Consider the following 19441-nt stretch of genomic DNA (forward strand, 5'->3'; position numbering starts at 1 on the left):
AGAGGTTTGGAGCAGATAAATTGTCCAATATATTTTTCAATCTAAACTACACATGGCTGCAAGAAGTGTTCCCAACAGCATATTTTCAACTGAACCCACTGTATACAAAAGACTGCAAGTATAATTTCTTAAGAGATATTTTACTTGTTTGATTGTATCTGAAAACACTGAACATTGTATAATTATTTGAGAAGTAAAATTTACGGATAGTTTGAAAGTAGAGTACTGAATAGAATATAGTTACTAGAATGTTCCACTAGTGTATTAGAATTCTGTTTCGGTGACAGTAATAGATGTACTGGTATTTTATAACGGGACTCAAAGCATTGCTTAGTACATGTACACATAGAGGCCCTAATAGGGGACAATTATTGATCTCCATTAATAAAAAAAAACAAGACTGTAAATTTGTATTTCCTTTTAATTATACATGCATTTCTCTCAAGATTCACAATGATCCTGCATGAAATTACATGAAGCAATTTAAGTAACTAATGCAATGATACAAAAAAAAATACATGCAGTTTTTCCTGCTTAGATTACTAAAACATGTTTGATGAACATAAAATAAAATTATCATCATCAAAAAACATAATCAGCATAGCAATTATTGGTGGCCTTATGACAAGATAATACTTTTAAACGTATATGATATGCAAATTAAATGAATTCTGTAAACTTATTGCAGCAATGTAGATCAACTCAAAATCTGAAAATAAATCTCGTACAATGAGAAGAGTATAGTCTCAGAGATGTTCAGTGAAGTAATATTTGTTTAAATGTCCTGTCTATTTTATCATTACTGGCTTTCATATCTTGCATTACAAGCATATTTTAATACGTGAATTTGATAATACCCCGGTATTTCATAAAAACAATTCTTAATTTGATCTTTTTCTATTAATAAGGAAAAAAAAAACCCAAGAAATTGTATTAAACATTACATTTACATTATATTAAAAATTCTATCACATGAAAATAAAAGAATACAATTAAAATAAAAACCAGCATTTAAGTACATACATGAGATTTAATAAAAGAAAACACAAAAAAAGTCATAAAAATGATATGAATTTCACTGATTTGGTGTATAACAAGTTTTACACAAAACAATGTAAATGATAATGTAATGAACAAATAGTGATAAACTATGAAACTATAAAATTGAGAGCAGCCTGCTTGTTCGTAAATAAAACAATAGAGAAAATAAAAAGTTTCCAAAATTTCAAAGCAGTATGGTGAATTGTTTTATTCCATGTATTATTTAAGGCACACATTTAAAAAAAATCATTATAATTATTCTTTAACCCTAGGAGAGTGGGATTATTGATTATCCCTCTCCAGTAAAAAACATTACCCTTTGAGATCCTCGAAAAAAGAAAATGCAGAAATTTACTGAAGAAAGGAAGATTTAAGCATCTCAAAATACCTTAAAAGGATGTGTACCTCAGATGTTTTGAATGATTTCCATCAAATGGTATCAATTCAAAACAATTAACAGAGAAATCTACCTCAAAAGAAAATACATGGAAAATCAACTCTGATTTCATCTTTGAAAAAAAAAATCTCAATAGTCTGCAAGATAATTAAAATAAAACTTTTTGCACTCATTATTCTCTGTTCAGTGCAAAGTTAATCAAAATAAAATAATATGTACACAAATGTTACCTGATAAGTACAGTCTTTACAAGTACAAAATAACTTTTATTACAATATTCACATGTAAAGTAATTTAACCCTGAAAATATTCTGTGTTTTTTTTTTAAATTATTAATTAGAATATTCATTGTTAAGAGAGGAAAAAAATTAAATTTTGGTACAAGTATATATGCATTTACAATATTATGAAAATTCATTCATTGTTTTCAACCCACCTTATGACTGAAAACTTTACATATTGCAAAAAAAAATTATTACATTGTAATAAACCCGTCAAGAATTTCAGAAAGTACAGTTATATGAACACTAAGAGAAAATGTGTGGGTGCTTTGTAAAAATGAAAGTGACTAGATAAAACCACGGGCACGAAGCATGCACAATAGCTCATACCTGTCACAACCAATTATGAGAGAGCTTGGCGCTGTGGATACAATAGGAAGATAACTCCTCATGAGGTGTGAACAAAAAATATTTTCTATTGACTAAATGATTTGACAGGAAGCATTCTGATTATATCTATCTACTGGTATGAAGTAATTACATGTATGTACTGAGTATTTGGTATGTCTGCAAAACACTGCAGAAATGGTAAAGATCCTAGGTATTGGTAAGATAACGACGGGCTTTGGTTTTAAAATACAGCATCCCTTAAGTAGTTTGTAAGTCTTGGTCACTTCTATGTATAAAGATGGTAGGTAGAGGATCTATCAATACATGCATCATATTTACTGATACAAATTAGGATATGCATTGGAAATCCTGATCAGTTGTACAAATTTTACAAATTGACAAAGATCACTTGCCATCAATAGTTAAATATCTATAGTTTTATGAACCATGCTAAAATTCTAAAAGCATCATATTGTGCAAGGTAAAATTTATCCCACATTCACTTTTCAAGTGAATTAAAAAAGTGAATTTAATTCTATATAAAAAATTTCAAAAATTTTATTTCTGTTGATAACAAGATTTTTTAGTGCTGCTTAGAGCTGTTCAGGTAGATCAGCAATATTCTTTATAGCTAAAGCTTTGAAAAACAACTTGTGCTACAAATGTTGAGGAAGAACAACCTAAATTTTCAATAAATGACAAACATGGTATACATTAACAGTCACAAATAATAACAGCAATATAAATATATATATATGAAGATCCTGTGCAATAATTGATATTAAAGCTAGACGGAAGCTGTATATAACAAAACAACAGAATGTCCAACAAAAACAATAGTAACATGTCCTGCCTTCTTCTCAGTTCTGCATAGATAACAACTGATGGCTGTCCAAACCATCGAATCTTCCTGTCAATGTTTTGTATACTGACACTTTAATGGATTTCTTTGGTTGTCCATCCTCATTCTTTTCTACATTCTGCTGTATATTATGCAGTCAATGTCTATGAAGCAGCATTCAATTATCTGCTGGGCGGCAGAATTTGAGCGTTTGATTGGTGTACGAAACACTTTCCATGTGTCTCTGTCTCCCCAGCAAAGTCTTAATCCCTTAATCACAATAAAATAATTACATGCATAAATGCACATTATTGCTCATTATGGTGGGTCAGTTTGTAGAAGACTTGGGATATTTCCCCATCACAGAACACAACCATTACACTGGTTATTATAAATATATGGCAGTTTAAAGCTGGACTCTCATCTATGGCAACCATACTGTTGCAAATGAAGCACTAAACAGTTGTTTCTGATTTCCAATCTTCACTGAGCACCAGAGGTTCATGTTCTGCACTTTCACCATTCACAGCAGAAATGTCATTATAATAACTTTTACTTGCTAATTGCTTTTTTGGCACATTTAAATTAGGTTCATCAAAATATTCTGGGTTTTGAAAGTTGAGACCTGGCTGGCCATGACCATTATGATCCAAATGATCATCCAGAAAAACTGACCCTGAACTGTCATTTAGGTAATCTGAAAAAAAATGGAAAACAATTCATATTAGCTCTTAAAATGAATATTGAATAAAATTGTTTAACTATGTGCATTATCTTTCTGATGTAATAATTTAGCTCATTCTGTGTTATGGTCAATCCCCCCATCCCCTCTTTAAAAACCAAAACCAAAAAGATATACTCTGTAACTCAGAAAAAATTAGGTCAATTCTGCATTAAAGCTTGTTTTTCTTCATAAAATTCATATTTCAAACCATCAAATTTATAATCTCAAAATCCTTGCAAGCATTAATTATCCTACAACCCATTTCTGAACCAGTTCTATATCTGTCAAATCAATTTCTTTTCATAAAATCTCATAGTGAGTCACATCATTTACTAATGCATATTGAGAGAATTTCTCTTTGGCATTATCATTATCTTCATACCCTGTCCATCTATCAGATCTGCATATGCCCTAGGTTTGGAAGACTTTGGCTGAAGATAGTCATCTTCATCCAGTGGTAACTGCATCTTGAAGTCTGGAGTGTGTTTCACAAAGTGATTGGGGATACCTTGTCTGCCTACAGAACCATTACGAAGTGGTCTTTTAAGTCCAGTATCTATTTCATCTGCAAGGGGAAAACAAAATTCATCAATATGGTTTGAAATAAAACATAAAGAGTATGTATGAATTGACCATCTTAAAATGAATTTACATAAGACCTTAAGGTTCTTCAAAATATATTCCATAAAATGTATACATTGTACCAGTATATTTTAAATGATTTAAAGAAAATCTATTTATATTAGACTTTCTCCTGCAAAATAGACCCTAAAAAAAAAAACCCAGTTCACAATGACTTTTTTCTTCCTTCATGATAAATTACCAGTGTGAAGAACTTTGACTGGATCAGAGCTATAGCGTGAATTGACACTATCACCCCGATTCCTGGATGGATCTTGTGCTCGCTGGTCTCGAGCTTTAGCTGCTGATTCCAGGTGACCATAACGCTTTTCTCTGCGAGCAGGTGCACGGATTTCTTTAAGTGCAAGACTTTGTGGTGGTGGTGAAGATGCATCATATGGCAGTAATGGAGTCTACATGTCAAATAGTATAGAGTGTACCTCAGACTATTGCTCACATTTTTCATTAACAATAGTTATTAACATCATTACTTTTGATTGATCATGCACTCTGTAACTGATAGTCAAATATGATACATTTTTTTTAATGGACAAAGGCCAAATGCTCGGGAGTTTTGGCATATTATTATTGGTATACAAAAAAATTGCTTATGAATGATCAGGAAATTTGAAAAAAAAAAAAATTGAAAAAAAGTGAGATGAATCCAACCTTTGATGAGACAGGTGTGGTGGGAATCTCAACAGATGCCCTGGGTGTGGGCTGTAGATAGTCGTCTGCTTCTATCACTTCCTCTGGTCCATCCACCGCCACACTGAGACTGCGAGCCAAGTCATTCTTGTCATAGGAATGACTTGGGAGCCGCATTAACTTATCACCCTGAAAATTGACATCAAAATTCAGATGTATGTGTATATAAAAAATATTTTCTGGGAAAGTAAAATAAAATCACAAAATCCTGATCATATTGATCCACATTTTACTTAAATATTAAAGGAAAAATAAAAACAAAACAAAACAAAACAAAAAAAACAAACAAACAAACAAAAGAGAAATGACAGAGACCATGGAAACTAAAAACAATTAAAAAACACATGCAGTCTGATCTTCAAGATTTCTACACTCAAATCTTAAAGCTGTCTACATAACAATGTTTTACTTTCATTCTCTTAAATGCTAACATGCAATGTAACTAAAAAATATACTCAGTAACTGCTATCTGCCCTATGATATCATGTTCAAATAATTGTTTTTAAAAAGTTATTTCATGCAACAACAAAATCTACTATGAATCTATGACTTATCAATATAATATGCAAAGAAGAAAGCTAATTATACGTAACATTAATTTAGTTTACAATTACCTTCAAACAAAGTTCAAAATTTAAGTTCAAGTAATTTACGGTGGTAATAAAAAGATTAGGGAAAATATTTACGTTCCATAGATAACAAAACTGGAACAGTAGACACACCGTCTTCTATAAATATTATCTAATTTCATGTGTGGATAAATACCTAAATTTCAACAATATATCAAAATGTCAACACTTTTCTGCCATAAATCAGGCCTCATTTCACTTCATATATCAAATTCCTGTCTTTCATTAAAATTTCTTTACCCAGATAAAAAAAGTTCTTATGGTAAAAAAAAAAATGTCTGCAGATGAAGAATATTGATAATGGCAATTTTACAAATTTTTGGAGCAGGAAAGAAAAATAAAAACATGAGCTTTAACTTCCAAATCATAAGCAATTACCACAAGACACTTGTTTTTCCAAACTAGTTTTCTCTGTTGCCAGCAAAGAACAATTAATTTCCCTTTTTCTTCAGTTAAGTGATGTTAAAATTGAATGAAACTTGTGAAGAAAGTTGTCTTGATTTTATCATTGTTGATTGAAACATGGAACTCCTATTTCATCAGTGCAAAAATATCTACAGGCACATAATTCAAAGACTGACACTGACTTACCTTAAACTGTGAGGGAGCCAATAGAAAGCAGAGAAAATACAAAGGAAATATCAGAATGCTTCCAACAACAAAATAAGTCATTCCTGCCTTTTAAAAACATGCTTAACATATTCTATAGTGTTTTTTTTTCCTGCTGCTTGCTGTGGAACATGCTGCTGTACACTACAGTATAATTTTGACAGCTGAATCCATGAAGAAAAATTCACTAAGTTAGAAGATAAATGGAGGTTTGTTTTTTTTTTTTAAAGAAGAGCTGTTTGAAAATGTGTTTTGGTCCTTACTTCAGTTCTTGACACCATAATTTTAATACATCTTGTGTTAGAAAATTAATGCTTAGACCCAAACAGCATCACCCATATTACTTAATTGTTAATATCACATTTAGCTTCTTAGCAGATTTTCCAAAACCTTACCTCAACAATTGTCAGTGTATAGCTAACAATAAGAATCTCTGACACTGTGACATATTGTTAAGACAGACGTACCAAACCCAAATTAAAATTAGTCTTTTGTAAGAGTTGAATGAGACCCAGTGGTGGTTAATAAATTATAAATATATCTACTCCACCAGAAACTTGTAAGGTTATTCTAGCTAGCTGTTAAACTTGTGAAGGGAACAACAGGACTAAAAAGTGCATTACATCCTGGAAGAATATTCAAGATAGAATGATATATCAAAGGGCAGAGACTTTTATCCCAATAAGTAATTCACACGGCAAAACACTATTTTGAGTGAGGAATAAACTTCCCAAAAAATTTCTTTTGAAAGAAATGTTGTATACAATTAAAGCATCTGAAACCCAGAAAGGACCTATTAAATATATATATTACATAAAAAAGTTTAATATAGATTGACCTAGATAAAAGGCCTACATGAAAAATTTGACAAATGGTATACATATATGTGGGAAATGGCGAATGGATTCAACTGTTAATGTTATTGAACATGACAAAAACGGACATAGATATGCAGATTAATAAATTAAATGCACATATATGAGGAAACTCTACAAGATATATATGAGCACACCCATGCGTTAACGAGCCGCGGCTTTCATTGTATACCTCCTCTTTCGGATTGTTGGACGTATCGGGCGTGATTAGCTCGATCTGTGAGGGTGTATTTGAGTCCTCTGGGATTTTCTTCAAAACATCTCCCTGACATGGTGACAAACATGTTTATCAAGTGCCTCAACACAAGGAAAAAAATATTTGTGCTACAAGTGTGCTGTGCAATTAATACTGCACACTGTTGTGTCTTACAACCCTGTGATTGAATCTGTGTTCTCTCATTTTCTGTCTTGCCATTTTTGCAACAAAGAATACTTCATAACAATCAATTTACCTTTTTATTCATTTTAGTGCATGCCTTAAAATTACCTCCAATTCTAGAAATCCACATTGAATTATATAACAAACGGGAAAAGATATTCATAGGAACTAGTTAATTTTCTCACGTACCCCCTTTTTTCTAAATTAAAATGTTTTTACAAATCATTGAATATTTTATGATATCTATCAATTGGCCGGTGTAACCTGCTGTAAATATAATTTTAATAGTACACTACTACTACCACCTTCTCATATACACAGACCCTCCAATGCGCCCATTGTCTTCACATACAACACAGCACCCCAATAAAGCAATGAAAGCTCTGGTTATACAAATGTATTCAAGATAATCTCCTGCAAAATGGGAATAAAAACAAGGCTATCATGATAATTATACTTACTGAAATAACTAAGTAACGACCAGGGTCTCTTGCCATTTTTGCAAACTCTTCAGTCAACTCAAAGAATGAAGGACGGCTATCTGCATCTAACATCCAACCTACAACACATTTCATATTACTGCAGAATTCAGCTATCATTATCTGCTGCTTATTGTCATACAGGATAATTTTGTCTAACATTATCTTTAAACAAAATGTATCTATGTTTCCATATATACATGTATAACAATACTATGAGGATACCAAAATTTTTCTCCATTAACATTGTCATAATTTATGTTAAATTATTAAATTGGGCATCAAGAATTACAGACTTACATTTAATCATGATCATATAAACATCTATGGTACATATTGAGGGTTGTGGTAGTCTCTCCCCTTTCTCCAGTAAATCTGGGACATCCCTAGCCCTCACATTTTCATAGGGCCTCTGTCCGTATGTAAAAAGTTCCCAGACAGTGACTCCAAAACTCCACACATCACTCTTATGTGTAAATATCCTCTGCTGGATACACTCCAAGGCTAACCATTTGATGGGCATCTGTTATTTCAGAGGTCACATTTTAATATTCACATAGAATGTTTAGCCAATATACAGATTAGCCAATGCTAAATTCACCTAGCTAATAACACTTTTTTAGAAACAATGACAGAAAGTTGTTTATTACAAATTTATAGGATCATGAATTTTCTAGATAATTACTTTATTCTTTCTTTACACAAAAAATTGAGCCTTGACCTGAGGTGTACTAACCTTTCCTCCAGCTGCGTGATACTCATCTTCATTGATGTCCAGTAGCTTGGCCAGTCCAAAGTCAGTAATCTTGATCTGGCCTGGACTCTGAACTAACACATTCCTAGCGGCCAGATCTCTGTGGACGATACCCCTCTCCTCCAGATAAGACATACCCTGAAGTTGTACCCAAAACATAATTTGACCTAGATATTCTAACGATAAATCTACATACCAAATTTCATTTCAGTATATGCAACCTCTGCAAAGAAAATGAACAGAAACTGCAATTAAATGGAATTTTTCTAAGTCCAAGGGGCATAACACTGTCAAAAATTGCTCAATTGTACCCAAAACAGAAGTTGTCCTAGATATTCTTATGATAAATCTATATACCAAATTTCATTTCAGTATGTGCAACCTCTGCAAAGTAAATGAACGGAAACTGCATATAATTAGAATTTTCCTATGTCCAAGGGGCATAACTCTGTTAAAAATTGCTCAATCGTACCCAAAACACAATTTGATCTAGATACTCTTATGATAAAATCTGTATACCAAATTTCATTTCAGTATGTGCAACCTCTGCAAAGAAAATGAACGGAAAATTGGTGGACCGACAGACAGCAGCAAAGCAATATGCCCTCCCTTCTTCGAAGGGGAGCATAAAATCATTTAATGTGTCTATCACTGTGATGCCTAGCACTACTAAAACATTCAAATGCAAGTAATTTGAAAAAGGATAAACCAAAAACATAGGTAATCAAAGATTACGAAGCTCACCTCGACGAATGTTATCTATAAGTAAGGCAAATTTCACATAATATTTTTTTTTTCCTAAATAGGGTACATCCCAATATCAATATACATGCAAGTTTGGTTTAGGTAGGACTTATAGTTACTTGGAAATAGACCTGCTCAATAAACTTTTACCTGTTTAGTAATCAAGAAAATTGTGGTCAGTTCCAACATCCAAAGCAAGTCTTGAAGTTTTCATCCTTAGATGCAAGTTTAATCATAACAGGCCACAATATTATAAAGCTTCTCCAAAAAAATTACTCTAGTCACTCATCTGGAAAATGTAGGTCAGATTCAAAATCCAAAGCAAGTCAGGAAGTGTCCATCCCTAGAAACATCATCCATGCTAATTTGGTTAAAAAATGGCTAAAATTCACTCATGTGGAAAATCTAGGTCAGATCCAGCATCCAAAGCAAGTGTGGTAGATGCATCATACATGCAAGTTTGGTCCAGGTAGGGCTTATAGTTACTTGGGAATGGACTTGCTCCAAAAACTTTAACCTGGTCATTCATCTGGAAAATCTAAGTCAGATCCAGCATCTGAAGCAAGTGTGGTAGTGTCCATCCCTAGATGCATCATACATGCAAGTTTGGTCCAGGTAGGACTTATAGTTACTTGGGAATGGACTTGCTCCAAAAACTTTAACCTGGTCATTCATCTGGAAAATCTAGGTCAGATCCAGCATCCGAAGCAAGTGTGATAGTGTCCATCCCTAGATGCATTGTACATGCAAGTTTGGTCCAGGTAGGGCTTATAGTTACTTGGGAATGGACCTGCTCCAAAAACTTTAACCTGGTCATTCATCTGGAAAATCTAGGTCAGATCCAGCATCCGAAGCAAGTGTGATAGTGTCCATCCCTAGATGCATCATACATGCAAGTTTGGTCCAGGTAGGGCTTATAGTTACTTGGGAATGGGACTTGCTCCCAAAACTTTAACCAGGACGCCGACGCTAACGCCGCCGGTATAGCATAAGCTCATCTCGACTTCGTCGAGGTGAGCTAAAAAAGCAAACTAAATGTAGATATTTAAACAATAAAATGCTTTCTTTGGTTGTTAGTACAGGAATTAATGTTGAAGCTGTTGCAGAAACAATATAACCCGCTTGAGCAGGTTATGTAAAATTTTTTCTGCAATAGCTGCAATGTTTATTCCATACTATCAAACAAAGAAAGACATTTTATTGTTTATATTTATATCTGTATAAATGACCATATAAAGTAAAATTAAGTACGTTAAATATTGTATTATTAATTTGTGCGTCATTATATGTTTCACTGATGAAATCTATACAGGTGACTTGCTTAGTGTCGTTTATTGATGAACCATGGCTTTCATAAGAAATAAATGATACAATATTCATTGGATGTAAATATAACTGTATTAACCACAACAAGAGGCCCAAGGGCCTTGAATCGCTCTTCTGATAAATTGTACAACCAGTATCACTTCTATTTGAAGCCTCTAAGTATCCTGTATAATTTAAATAAAGCCTTGAAATTCCAAAAGTAGGTCATCATGACCTACATTTTAGATAAAACACTTTGAGAACCCAAAATGATTCTAAGCCAATAAGTACCTGAGAGTAGGTCATAGTGACCTACTTATTACTTGTCATTCTCTGAGGACCCAAAATGCATCAACTAACTAAGTTTGATAATTCTAAGCCAAATAGTACCTGAAATATTTATATAAAGCCATAAAATTTCAAAAGTAGGTCATGTTGACCTAGCGCTACTTTTCAATTGACATACTCCGAGGACCCAAGATGCAACACTTGACAAAATTTGATGATTCTAAGCCAATTAGTACTCGAAATATTTAATTTTAACCATAAATTTCAAAAGTAGGTCACAGTGACCTACTTTTCAGTTGACATACTTCGAGGACCCAAGATGCATCAACTGACAAAATTTGATGATTCTATGTCAAATAGTACCTGGAAAATATTTGAACAGGTCACAGTGACCTACTTTTCAGTGGATGTACTCCAAGCACCCAAGATGCATCAACCAACAAAGTTTGATGACTCTAAGCAAATTACTACCTGAAAATATTTAAATATAGGCATAAAATTCCAAAAGTAGGTCAGAGTGACCTACATGTAAGTCGACATACTCTGAGAACCAAAGATGCATCAACTGACAACGTTTGATGATTCTAAGCCAATTACTAGCTGATATATTTAAATAAAGCCATAAAATTTCAAAAGTAGGTCAGAGTGACCTACATGTAAGTCGACTTACTCCACCTACTTTTCAGTCAACTTACTCCAAGGACCCAAGATGCATCAACGGACAAAGTTTGATGATTCTAAGCCAAATAGTACCCAAAAATATTTAAATATAGCCATAAAATTTCAAAAGTAGGTCATGGTGTTCTACTTTTTAGTTCTTGTACTCCGAGGACCCAAGATGCATCAACTGACAAATTAGCCATAATTTTCAAATGTAGGTCACAGTGACCTATTTTCAGTTGACTTAATCCTAGGACCAAAGATGCATCAACTGACAAAGTTTGATGATTCTAATCCAAACAGTACCTGAAATATTTAATTATAGCCATATAAATTGAAAAGTAGGTCGTAGTGACCTACTTTTAAGTCAACCTACTTTGAGGACCCAAGATACATCAACTGACAAAGTTTGAAGATTCTAAGCCAAATGGTACCCAAAATATTTAAATATAGCCATAAAATTTCAAAAGTAGGTCACAATGACCTAGTTTTCAGTTGACGTTTTTTGAGGACCCAAGATGCAGCAACTTACAAAGTTTTATGATCATAGGCCTTAAAATGTCCAAAATATACCTCTAAAATGCTTTGAACTTGATTCCTAACCACGCCCTTTGCCTAAAGGTGATGCCTTGAACAATTTATAATCTTCAACATATCTTCATCCTTTTGTGTGAGTTTGGTAATAATCTGCCCAGTGGTTCTTGAGAAGAAGATTTTTTAGCAACCAGTACTTTTGGTTTTATTTACCTAATTATCTCCCCTTGTTTAAGGGTCACAACCCTAGTTTTAGTATAAATGGGAGCCCTTCGGCCAAGGATACCCTGTGACAAATTTGACAATAATTGGCCTAAGGGTTCTTGAGTTAAGGCCCATATTCTAAAAAGTTTATGCACACCGCACAAATGGCCATAGCATTAGCTCTTTGAGCCTTTGGCTCAGAAGAGCTAAAAATTACACTCAACAGAAAGTTTTAACATTTAAAAATTGAAATTATCCAACTGTACCTTTGCAATTTGTGTACACCAGTTGAGAAGGACCTTAGAGCCAATATTATCTTTATGTTTTCTGACATAGTCTAGGAGACAGCCTAATGGCATTAACTGTGTAATGAGCATCATCTGTGCAGTCATACACACGGCCAGAATCCGGATACAACATGGATGTTCCACGGATGCCATCACTCGAGCCTCCTCCAACAGTTCCTTATTCTGGCTTGGTGATGTGCTGTCTGACAGAACTTTAATGGCTACAGGAATCTTTACGTTCTCATCTTGGGGAATCCAAAAGCCCTAGACAGGTTATACATTTTCTCTTTAAAATCTTAAAAGATTTTTCAAAGATATTCAATAATAATGACCAATTTCTGGAGTGCCCTGTGTCATAAATCACAGTGTGCATCAAGTTGAAGAACTTGACTTAACACATTATTTAAAATATGTACAAGTCTTTAAGATTTGCATCCTTATTGCTCATGTTACATTCTTTGATCACTTATTTGAATTTTTCAATCAATTTTCTTTCAATCTATTTTAATTCTCAAAAATTTGTTTCTTTCAAATTATCACTGTGACATCAGGTTTTCACTTCAATGATACATGAAACAATTTTTCTATGAGGAGTTTTGTGGGGAAAACAAATACTGTATTAAAATTTGAAAAAGTTCATCATATTCACATTTGCTAATCCATATTAAATAAATTTCAAATCGTCTATATGAATATATATATATTTCTTTTAAATATTGTTCAGAATAGATCATATAAACCTACCTTATACACGGTACCAAAAGCCCCCGATCCTATTATTCCACCTCTGCGTAACTCAGATTGTTTTATAAGCCTGATATTGGACATATCTGGTTTGGCATTGGTTGGGGTAAGAGGTTGCTGTTAAAAGGACACACCAAATTCATTTCCAAATACAGTGGCAAGAAAATATAAAAAATTTTACATCCTGCTTTATCTTGCAAGGTATATATTCAAATTGTTTCCTTATCTGAACTTTTGTTAATAATAACCTCATCATCATATCCAGTCATCTTGGCAGTGAGTATGGCAGTCTTCTCCTGTGATTTGGCTCTCTGGCACCAACAATATCCAAAGAGAACAAGAGCTCCTGCCAGAACAACAATCCCACCAACTGTAGAGGCCACAATGATTTTAATTCTTTCTGCAAGTTCCTTACTTTTCCTATAATTAAACAAGTAAATGTTTTGTGGTATGTGTATCTGGCTTATCTATAGAAAAGACACTGAAGCTGTTCCAATGGGATTGATACCCTGGGGAAGGGGCAAAATCAAATCATGGTACAATTCAAACTCTATTTCTAGTCATATCAATTCTTGTTAACTTACTTGGCTTTCTCATCTTCTTGTTTTTTCATAACTAATGGATGTGTATGATCAACACACAAAGTGGTTGTCTCCTCTTCAGCCATATCATCCTTTTCCCTATATGGCATGTCTAGGGGACATGTCTTTGTACAATTAAACTGACGACAAATATAGTCCGCGTCAGTGCAGTTCTCTTTCTTTCCATTCCAGGACTCATTATCCAAGTAAACCTTAAAGTTGTTGCAGGCTTGGCACTCAATTTGTGAGGGACCATAGCAGCCTCCCCGACATTCTTCATGACATTGCTCACACTCCTTGTCTTCATTTGCATAGAACATATTTATACATGATTTACGACAGGCACCATCTTGTTTGACATATTTGCACTTAATACAGTGCAAGTTACTGCCCTGGTGACAACCATCGCACATCGCATCACATCTAAAACAAGCCTACAATACAAAGATTTTCTCAAGTGAAAATGGTGATTTTAGAAAATTTCTTATGTATGGAAACAATAGATTCGTAGAATTGTTAATGCAGGAATTAACTGTTGCAACCATTGCTGAAAAAATACCTAACCCACATAAGCAAATTACATAAATTTTTTTCTGCAATGGTTGTTACCGTTAATCCCATAACGAAGAGAGAAAGACATTTCATGATTTAAATTTAATTTAAATTTAATGGATTGATTAAGAAATGAACAAGATGTGTTTGTGAAACACTATGCCCCCGTATGCCAGCTTATGTCGAAGGTTAAAGTTTCTCAAATGCAAGTCAAAATCCAGGCCAAAAGATAAAAAATGTTGATACCCAAAGAAAGATCTTGTCTCGAGGAAAACACCTTTGGAATTTGAAAGACCTAGATACAACTGTTCAAAAGTTATGGTGAAGGTTAAAGTTTTTTAAATAAAAGTCAAATGTCAAGGTCAAGGTCAAAGTGGTTGGTATCCAAAGGAAGATCTCGTCACAAGGATTACATATGTGAAGTATGAAAGTCCTAGCACCAACCATTCAAAAGTTATGGCCAAGGTTAAAGTTTTTCAAAAGTAGGTCAAACTCCTAGGTCAAGGTCAAAGGGTCAAAGTGGTTGGTATCCAAAGGAAGGTCTTGTCACAAGGATTACATATGTGAAGTATGAAAGCCCTAGCATCATCCATTCAAAAGTTATGGCCAAGGTTAAAGTTTTTCAAAAGTAGGTCAAACTCCTAGGTCAAGGTCAAAAGGTCAAAGTCGTTGGTATTCAAAGGAAGGTCTTGTCACAAGGATTACATATGTGAAGTATGAAAGCCCTAGCATCATCCATTCAAAAGTTATGGCCAAGGTTAAAGTTTTTCAAAAGTAGGTCAAACTCCTAGGTCAAGGTCAAAAGGGTCAAAGTGGTTGATATCCAGAGGAAGGTCTTGTCACAAGGAATACATATGTGAAGTTTGAAACCCTAAGCACCAACTGTTCAAAAGTTATGGCCAAGGTTAAAGTTTTTCAAAAGTAGGTCAAAGTCCAAGGTCAAGATCAAAAGGTCAAAGTGGTTGGTATCCAAAAGAAGGCCTTGTCACAAAGAATACACATGTGAAGTTTGAAACCAAAAGCTCCAACTGTTCAGAAGTTATGGCCAAGGTTAAAGTCTCATAAAATTTTGCAAAAGTGGGTCAAACTCCAAGGTCAAGGTCAAAAGGTCAACTATGATGGTACCCAAAGAAAGGTCTTGTCACAAGGAATACACATGTGATATATGAAAGTCATAGCTCCAACCAATCAAAAGTTATGGGCAAGGTTAAAGTTGACAACAGACACACAGACAAACAGACAAACAAACAGACAAACAGACAGACAGGACAAAAACAATATACCCCCGGGATCTTTCGATCCGGGGGCATAAAAAGAAAATATTCAATGAATATAAATATTAAAAGATCAGGTATCAAAAGTGAAATATGTTATCAATGACAAGTAATTAAATACCTAATTTGGTGCATGTATGAAATAAAATGATTTTGAAGTATCACTAAGAAATGCTCAAATTCTACCAACTTACTTGTCTGCCTTCAAGAAAACTTGAGATTTGTTTGCCCACAGTGGCCTGGTAGTAATCATGTGGACACTGCTGACTTTCACTGTCAGCTATACATCTGAAGGAAGAGTGGTTTAATTCAATAGCAAGTTCACAGGTGTTGCAGCCTCCTTTTCCTACCTTATCTGATGGCCCAGTGCAGCTAAAATAAAAATTGTGCAGCTAATGATTAAACAGGTATAGCAAACAGCAGCATGAGGAGAGACCAATCATATATATTTATTGACTGGGTTCCAGGACAACATGTGTTTTGTCGGACCAAAGAAGCAAACTGTTTGCTTGAGGCCATTAGGCCGAAGACAAACAGTTTGGTTCAAGGGGTCAACAAAATACATTTTGCCCGAGAACACAGTCAATAAATGTTTTGTTATACCTTTTATTTTTTTGACATACATGTATCTTGTGTTGGCATCCTTGATATAAAATTCCTTTACCAGCATTGCGGTAAAACTGTTCAATTTTTTCACTGTCGAACACCAGTGTATGCAAAATAATAAATAAGATTTAGCTGATTCCACCCACAATGTGAAGTAAGCAGTTCAATATCTCATCAACAGGTCCAATATCTCACTCTGTGGTCAAACATCGATTTTTTATGACCGCTCAGTAAAACATTACAAATGTTAGACTTTTTAAAGTACATGTATAAATTCATATAGGAACCAATTTTTAAAGGTATAACAATTCATTATGTCTTAATTTCTTTAAATTTTGACCAATTAAAATCTGTGAAATGATCAATGAGTTGCAAAATATATTCTGACATAATTCTAACACCCAATATCACCCTGCACAAAAATATGTTCAATGCTTCAAGTCTGCAGCTTAATTATTTTTATTCAAAATTTTCAGAAGACTAAACAAGAGGCCCAAGGGCCTTAACAGTCACCTGAGTATAATACAACAATTGAGAGGATCATAGAGTATAAATTCAATTGATAGATGAAGCTTTGTTGCCCAAAAGCAAGAGAAGTAGGAAGATCAGGATAAACAAAATAATTAAGTCTACTATTCAGTAACAACTCATAAATTAAGTTCTAATCTGTCCCCCTCTCATCACTAGCACCATGTAGACTATTAACAAACTATTGGTGCTTCTGTTCTATCTTTAATGCCATAATATAACCTCTCACATTGACCTCTTGGTCTTTGAAGAATATTTAATAAGATATTTTTGCCTCATTTTTATTTATCTATTATTTAAAGGTCTACCTGATCATTAAAACTAAGAAAGTACTTTTTTTATTATACAATAAAAATTCTAGCACAATTCTCTTATTCTATTAACCTTTCAAATACGTTATTTACAGTTATTAATTATCAAAGGTGAATGGAAAAGGGGAATAACTTCTCTCAGTAGAATAAAAATTAATAGAGCCCTGCCAATCAAGGACCTGATTGCTTGACCAAATGGTCCAGATGTTCAAAAATCTGGTAAAACTACCCTTGCTTATTAAAACTTTTACTCAGTTTGCCCCTGATATGCCCAGAAGCAGAGAAGAATTTCACATGCATAATGCATTTTCACTACAGATTCAACACAGCCCTACAAGAAATTTACAAATATGGAAGAGTTACCCTCAGCATCATAACTATGCACTTCAAAGAACACATTTCCACTATATTATCAAAAGCCCCCCCCCCCCCCCGGTAATTCCAGATCCCCCCCCCCCCCCCCCGGTAATACCAGATCCCCTGACCCTGGCATGGGACCACAAGTTTTAAAATTTCTGTTAGAAGCACCTTTATTCATCATAACTATGCAATTTGTTTATCTGCTCAACACTAAGGAGCAGACAGGATTAATAAATAGAATTAATGCATTTTCATTATATTATCATTAGAGACCCACCCTTACACCAGAACATCTGACACAGGGGCAATGAAACTCAAAATTCTGAATGAAGCACTCTTGCTCATCATAACTATACACTTAAGTTTCCTTGCTTTATAACCAGAAGCAGAAAAGAATATTTTCAAAGATATTATGCTTTTTCACTATATAATCAATAGAGCCCCCCTCCTTACACCAGAACCCCTGACACTGGGGCAATATATTTCACAATTTTAAAAGAGGCATACTTGCCTATCATAATCATGCACTTAGTTTGTTAAAATAATCTCCAGGGGCAGAGAAGAAGGTTTTCAAAGAATTAATGCATTTTCACTATATAATAAATAGAGCCCCACCCTAACTACAGAACCCCTGACCCAGGGGCCATGAAATTCACAATTTTGGAAGAGACACACTTGCTCATCATAACTATGCATTTAGTTTGTTTCCTGAATACCCAGGAGCAGAGGAGATCTTTTCAGGAATAATGCATTTTCACTATACAGTCAACAGAGCCCCACCCTAGCACCAGAACCCCTGACCCTGGGGCCATGAATTTCCCAATTTAAGTAGAGGACTCAATGCTTATTACAATTATGCCAACAGTTTGACTGCTTGATGTCCAGGAGTAAAGAAGATTTTTAAAGATTGCATTAATTTTGATGGTTTTGGCCATACCCCTCAGGCCCCAGGGGGACAGGGGCCTTGATGAATTTCACAATTTTTGTTCCCCTTAACCCATGGATGCTATATGCCAAAATTGGTTGAAATTGGTTCACTGGTTCCAGAGAAGAAGCTGAAAATATTCAAAAGTTTACAACCAACGAACGACGACGGATGAAAAGAGATAGCAATAGGTCACCTGAGTGACTCAGGTGACCTAAAAATGTAAGTATTGAAAGTTTAGTTTTAACTGCAATAGTGCACAAATAAGGATACTGACCCTTCTGCACAGTTAACATGACATGGATAACAAGTATTCTTCTCATCTGGGTAAAACATTTTAGGACACTGTCTCAAACAGGTGCTTGTATTATCATGATGTTTCATGGTGACATGTTTGCATTTTGTGCAATTTCCTGGCCCCTATGGATACAATATGCATGATTGACTAACAGAGCTTAGCATATAAAAGTATCTTTCATGTAACTTTTACTTAACAATATGTCACATGTTCCATCAGATTAATACCCCTTTAAAATACTATGACGGTAAAACATGTATAACTTACAGCTCCAACACATCCATCATCACATTCCTCATTACAGAACGCACACAGACGATTGCCAGCATCATACATCATGGGGACCTGTTTACAGTGGTCAATACAAATGTTACTACTGTTGTCAATCTTGTAGGAGCGACACCTCAGACACTTGTTTGCACCTTTCCCCCAGCAACCTTCATCAGAGCAGCTTTGGTGACACACTTGTCCATCTTGTTCTAAAGTGGTACAAGTTTATATTGGTCATATTCTTTGTTATCAGTTAATCTCAATATCATTTTCATAACAATTTTGATGCATAATTTATATTA

At 34.2% G+C, this 19441-nt stretch overlaps 1 protein-coding gene across 3 annotated transcripts in view; it reads right to left on the reverse strand.

The window, feature by feature from the left end:
- Positions 1–403: 403 nt before the first annotated feature.
- Positions 404–19441, reverse strand: part of LOC133173030 (epidermal growth factor receptor-like) — a 70188-nt gene continuing 51150 nt past the window's right edge. For 2 of the 3 annotated variants that reach the window (XM_061307911.1, XM_061307912.1), the window contains exons 11-25: positions 19137–19348; positions 18849–18991; positions 16036–16213; positions 14019–14449; positions 13683–13854; positions 13435–13551; positions 12670–12954; positions 8651–8806; positions 8215–8437; positions 7897–7994; positions 7229–7321; positions 4905–5072; positions 4438–4648; positions 3997–4179; positions 404–3587 (exon numbers count right to left, since the gene is read on the reverse strand). In XM_061307911.1, coding sequence (XP_061163895.1) covers positions 3346–3587; positions 3997–4179; positions 4438–4648; positions 4905–5072; positions 7229–7321; positions 7897–7994; positions 8215–8437; positions 8651–8806; positions 12670–12954; positions 13435–13551; positions 13683–13854; positions 14019–14449; positions 16036–16213; positions 18849–18991; positions 19137–19348 — 2912 coding nt within the window. In that variant the 3' untranslated portion in view covers positions 404–3345. The remainder of the gene's footprint in view (positions 3588–3996; positions 4180–4437; positions 4649–4904; positions 5073–7228; positions 7322–7896; positions 7995–8214; positions 8438–8650; positions 8807–12669; positions 12955–13434; positions 13552–13682; positions 13855–14018; positions 14450–16035; positions 16214–18848; positions 18992–19136; positions 19349–19441) is intronic. The other variant, XM_061307913.1, reaches the window with a different exon arrangement.

This window comes from Saccostrea echinata, unplaced genomic scaffold (genome assembly GCF_033153115.1).
Source record: "Saccostrea echinata isolate AGI-Se365-2 ecotype Australia unplaced genomic scaffold, CSIRO_AGI_Sech_v1 ptg000056l, whole genome shotgun sequence".
Classification (NCBI taxonomy): Eukaryota; Metazoa; Mollusca; class Bivalvia; order Ostreida; family Ostreidae; genus Saccostrea; species Saccostrea echinata.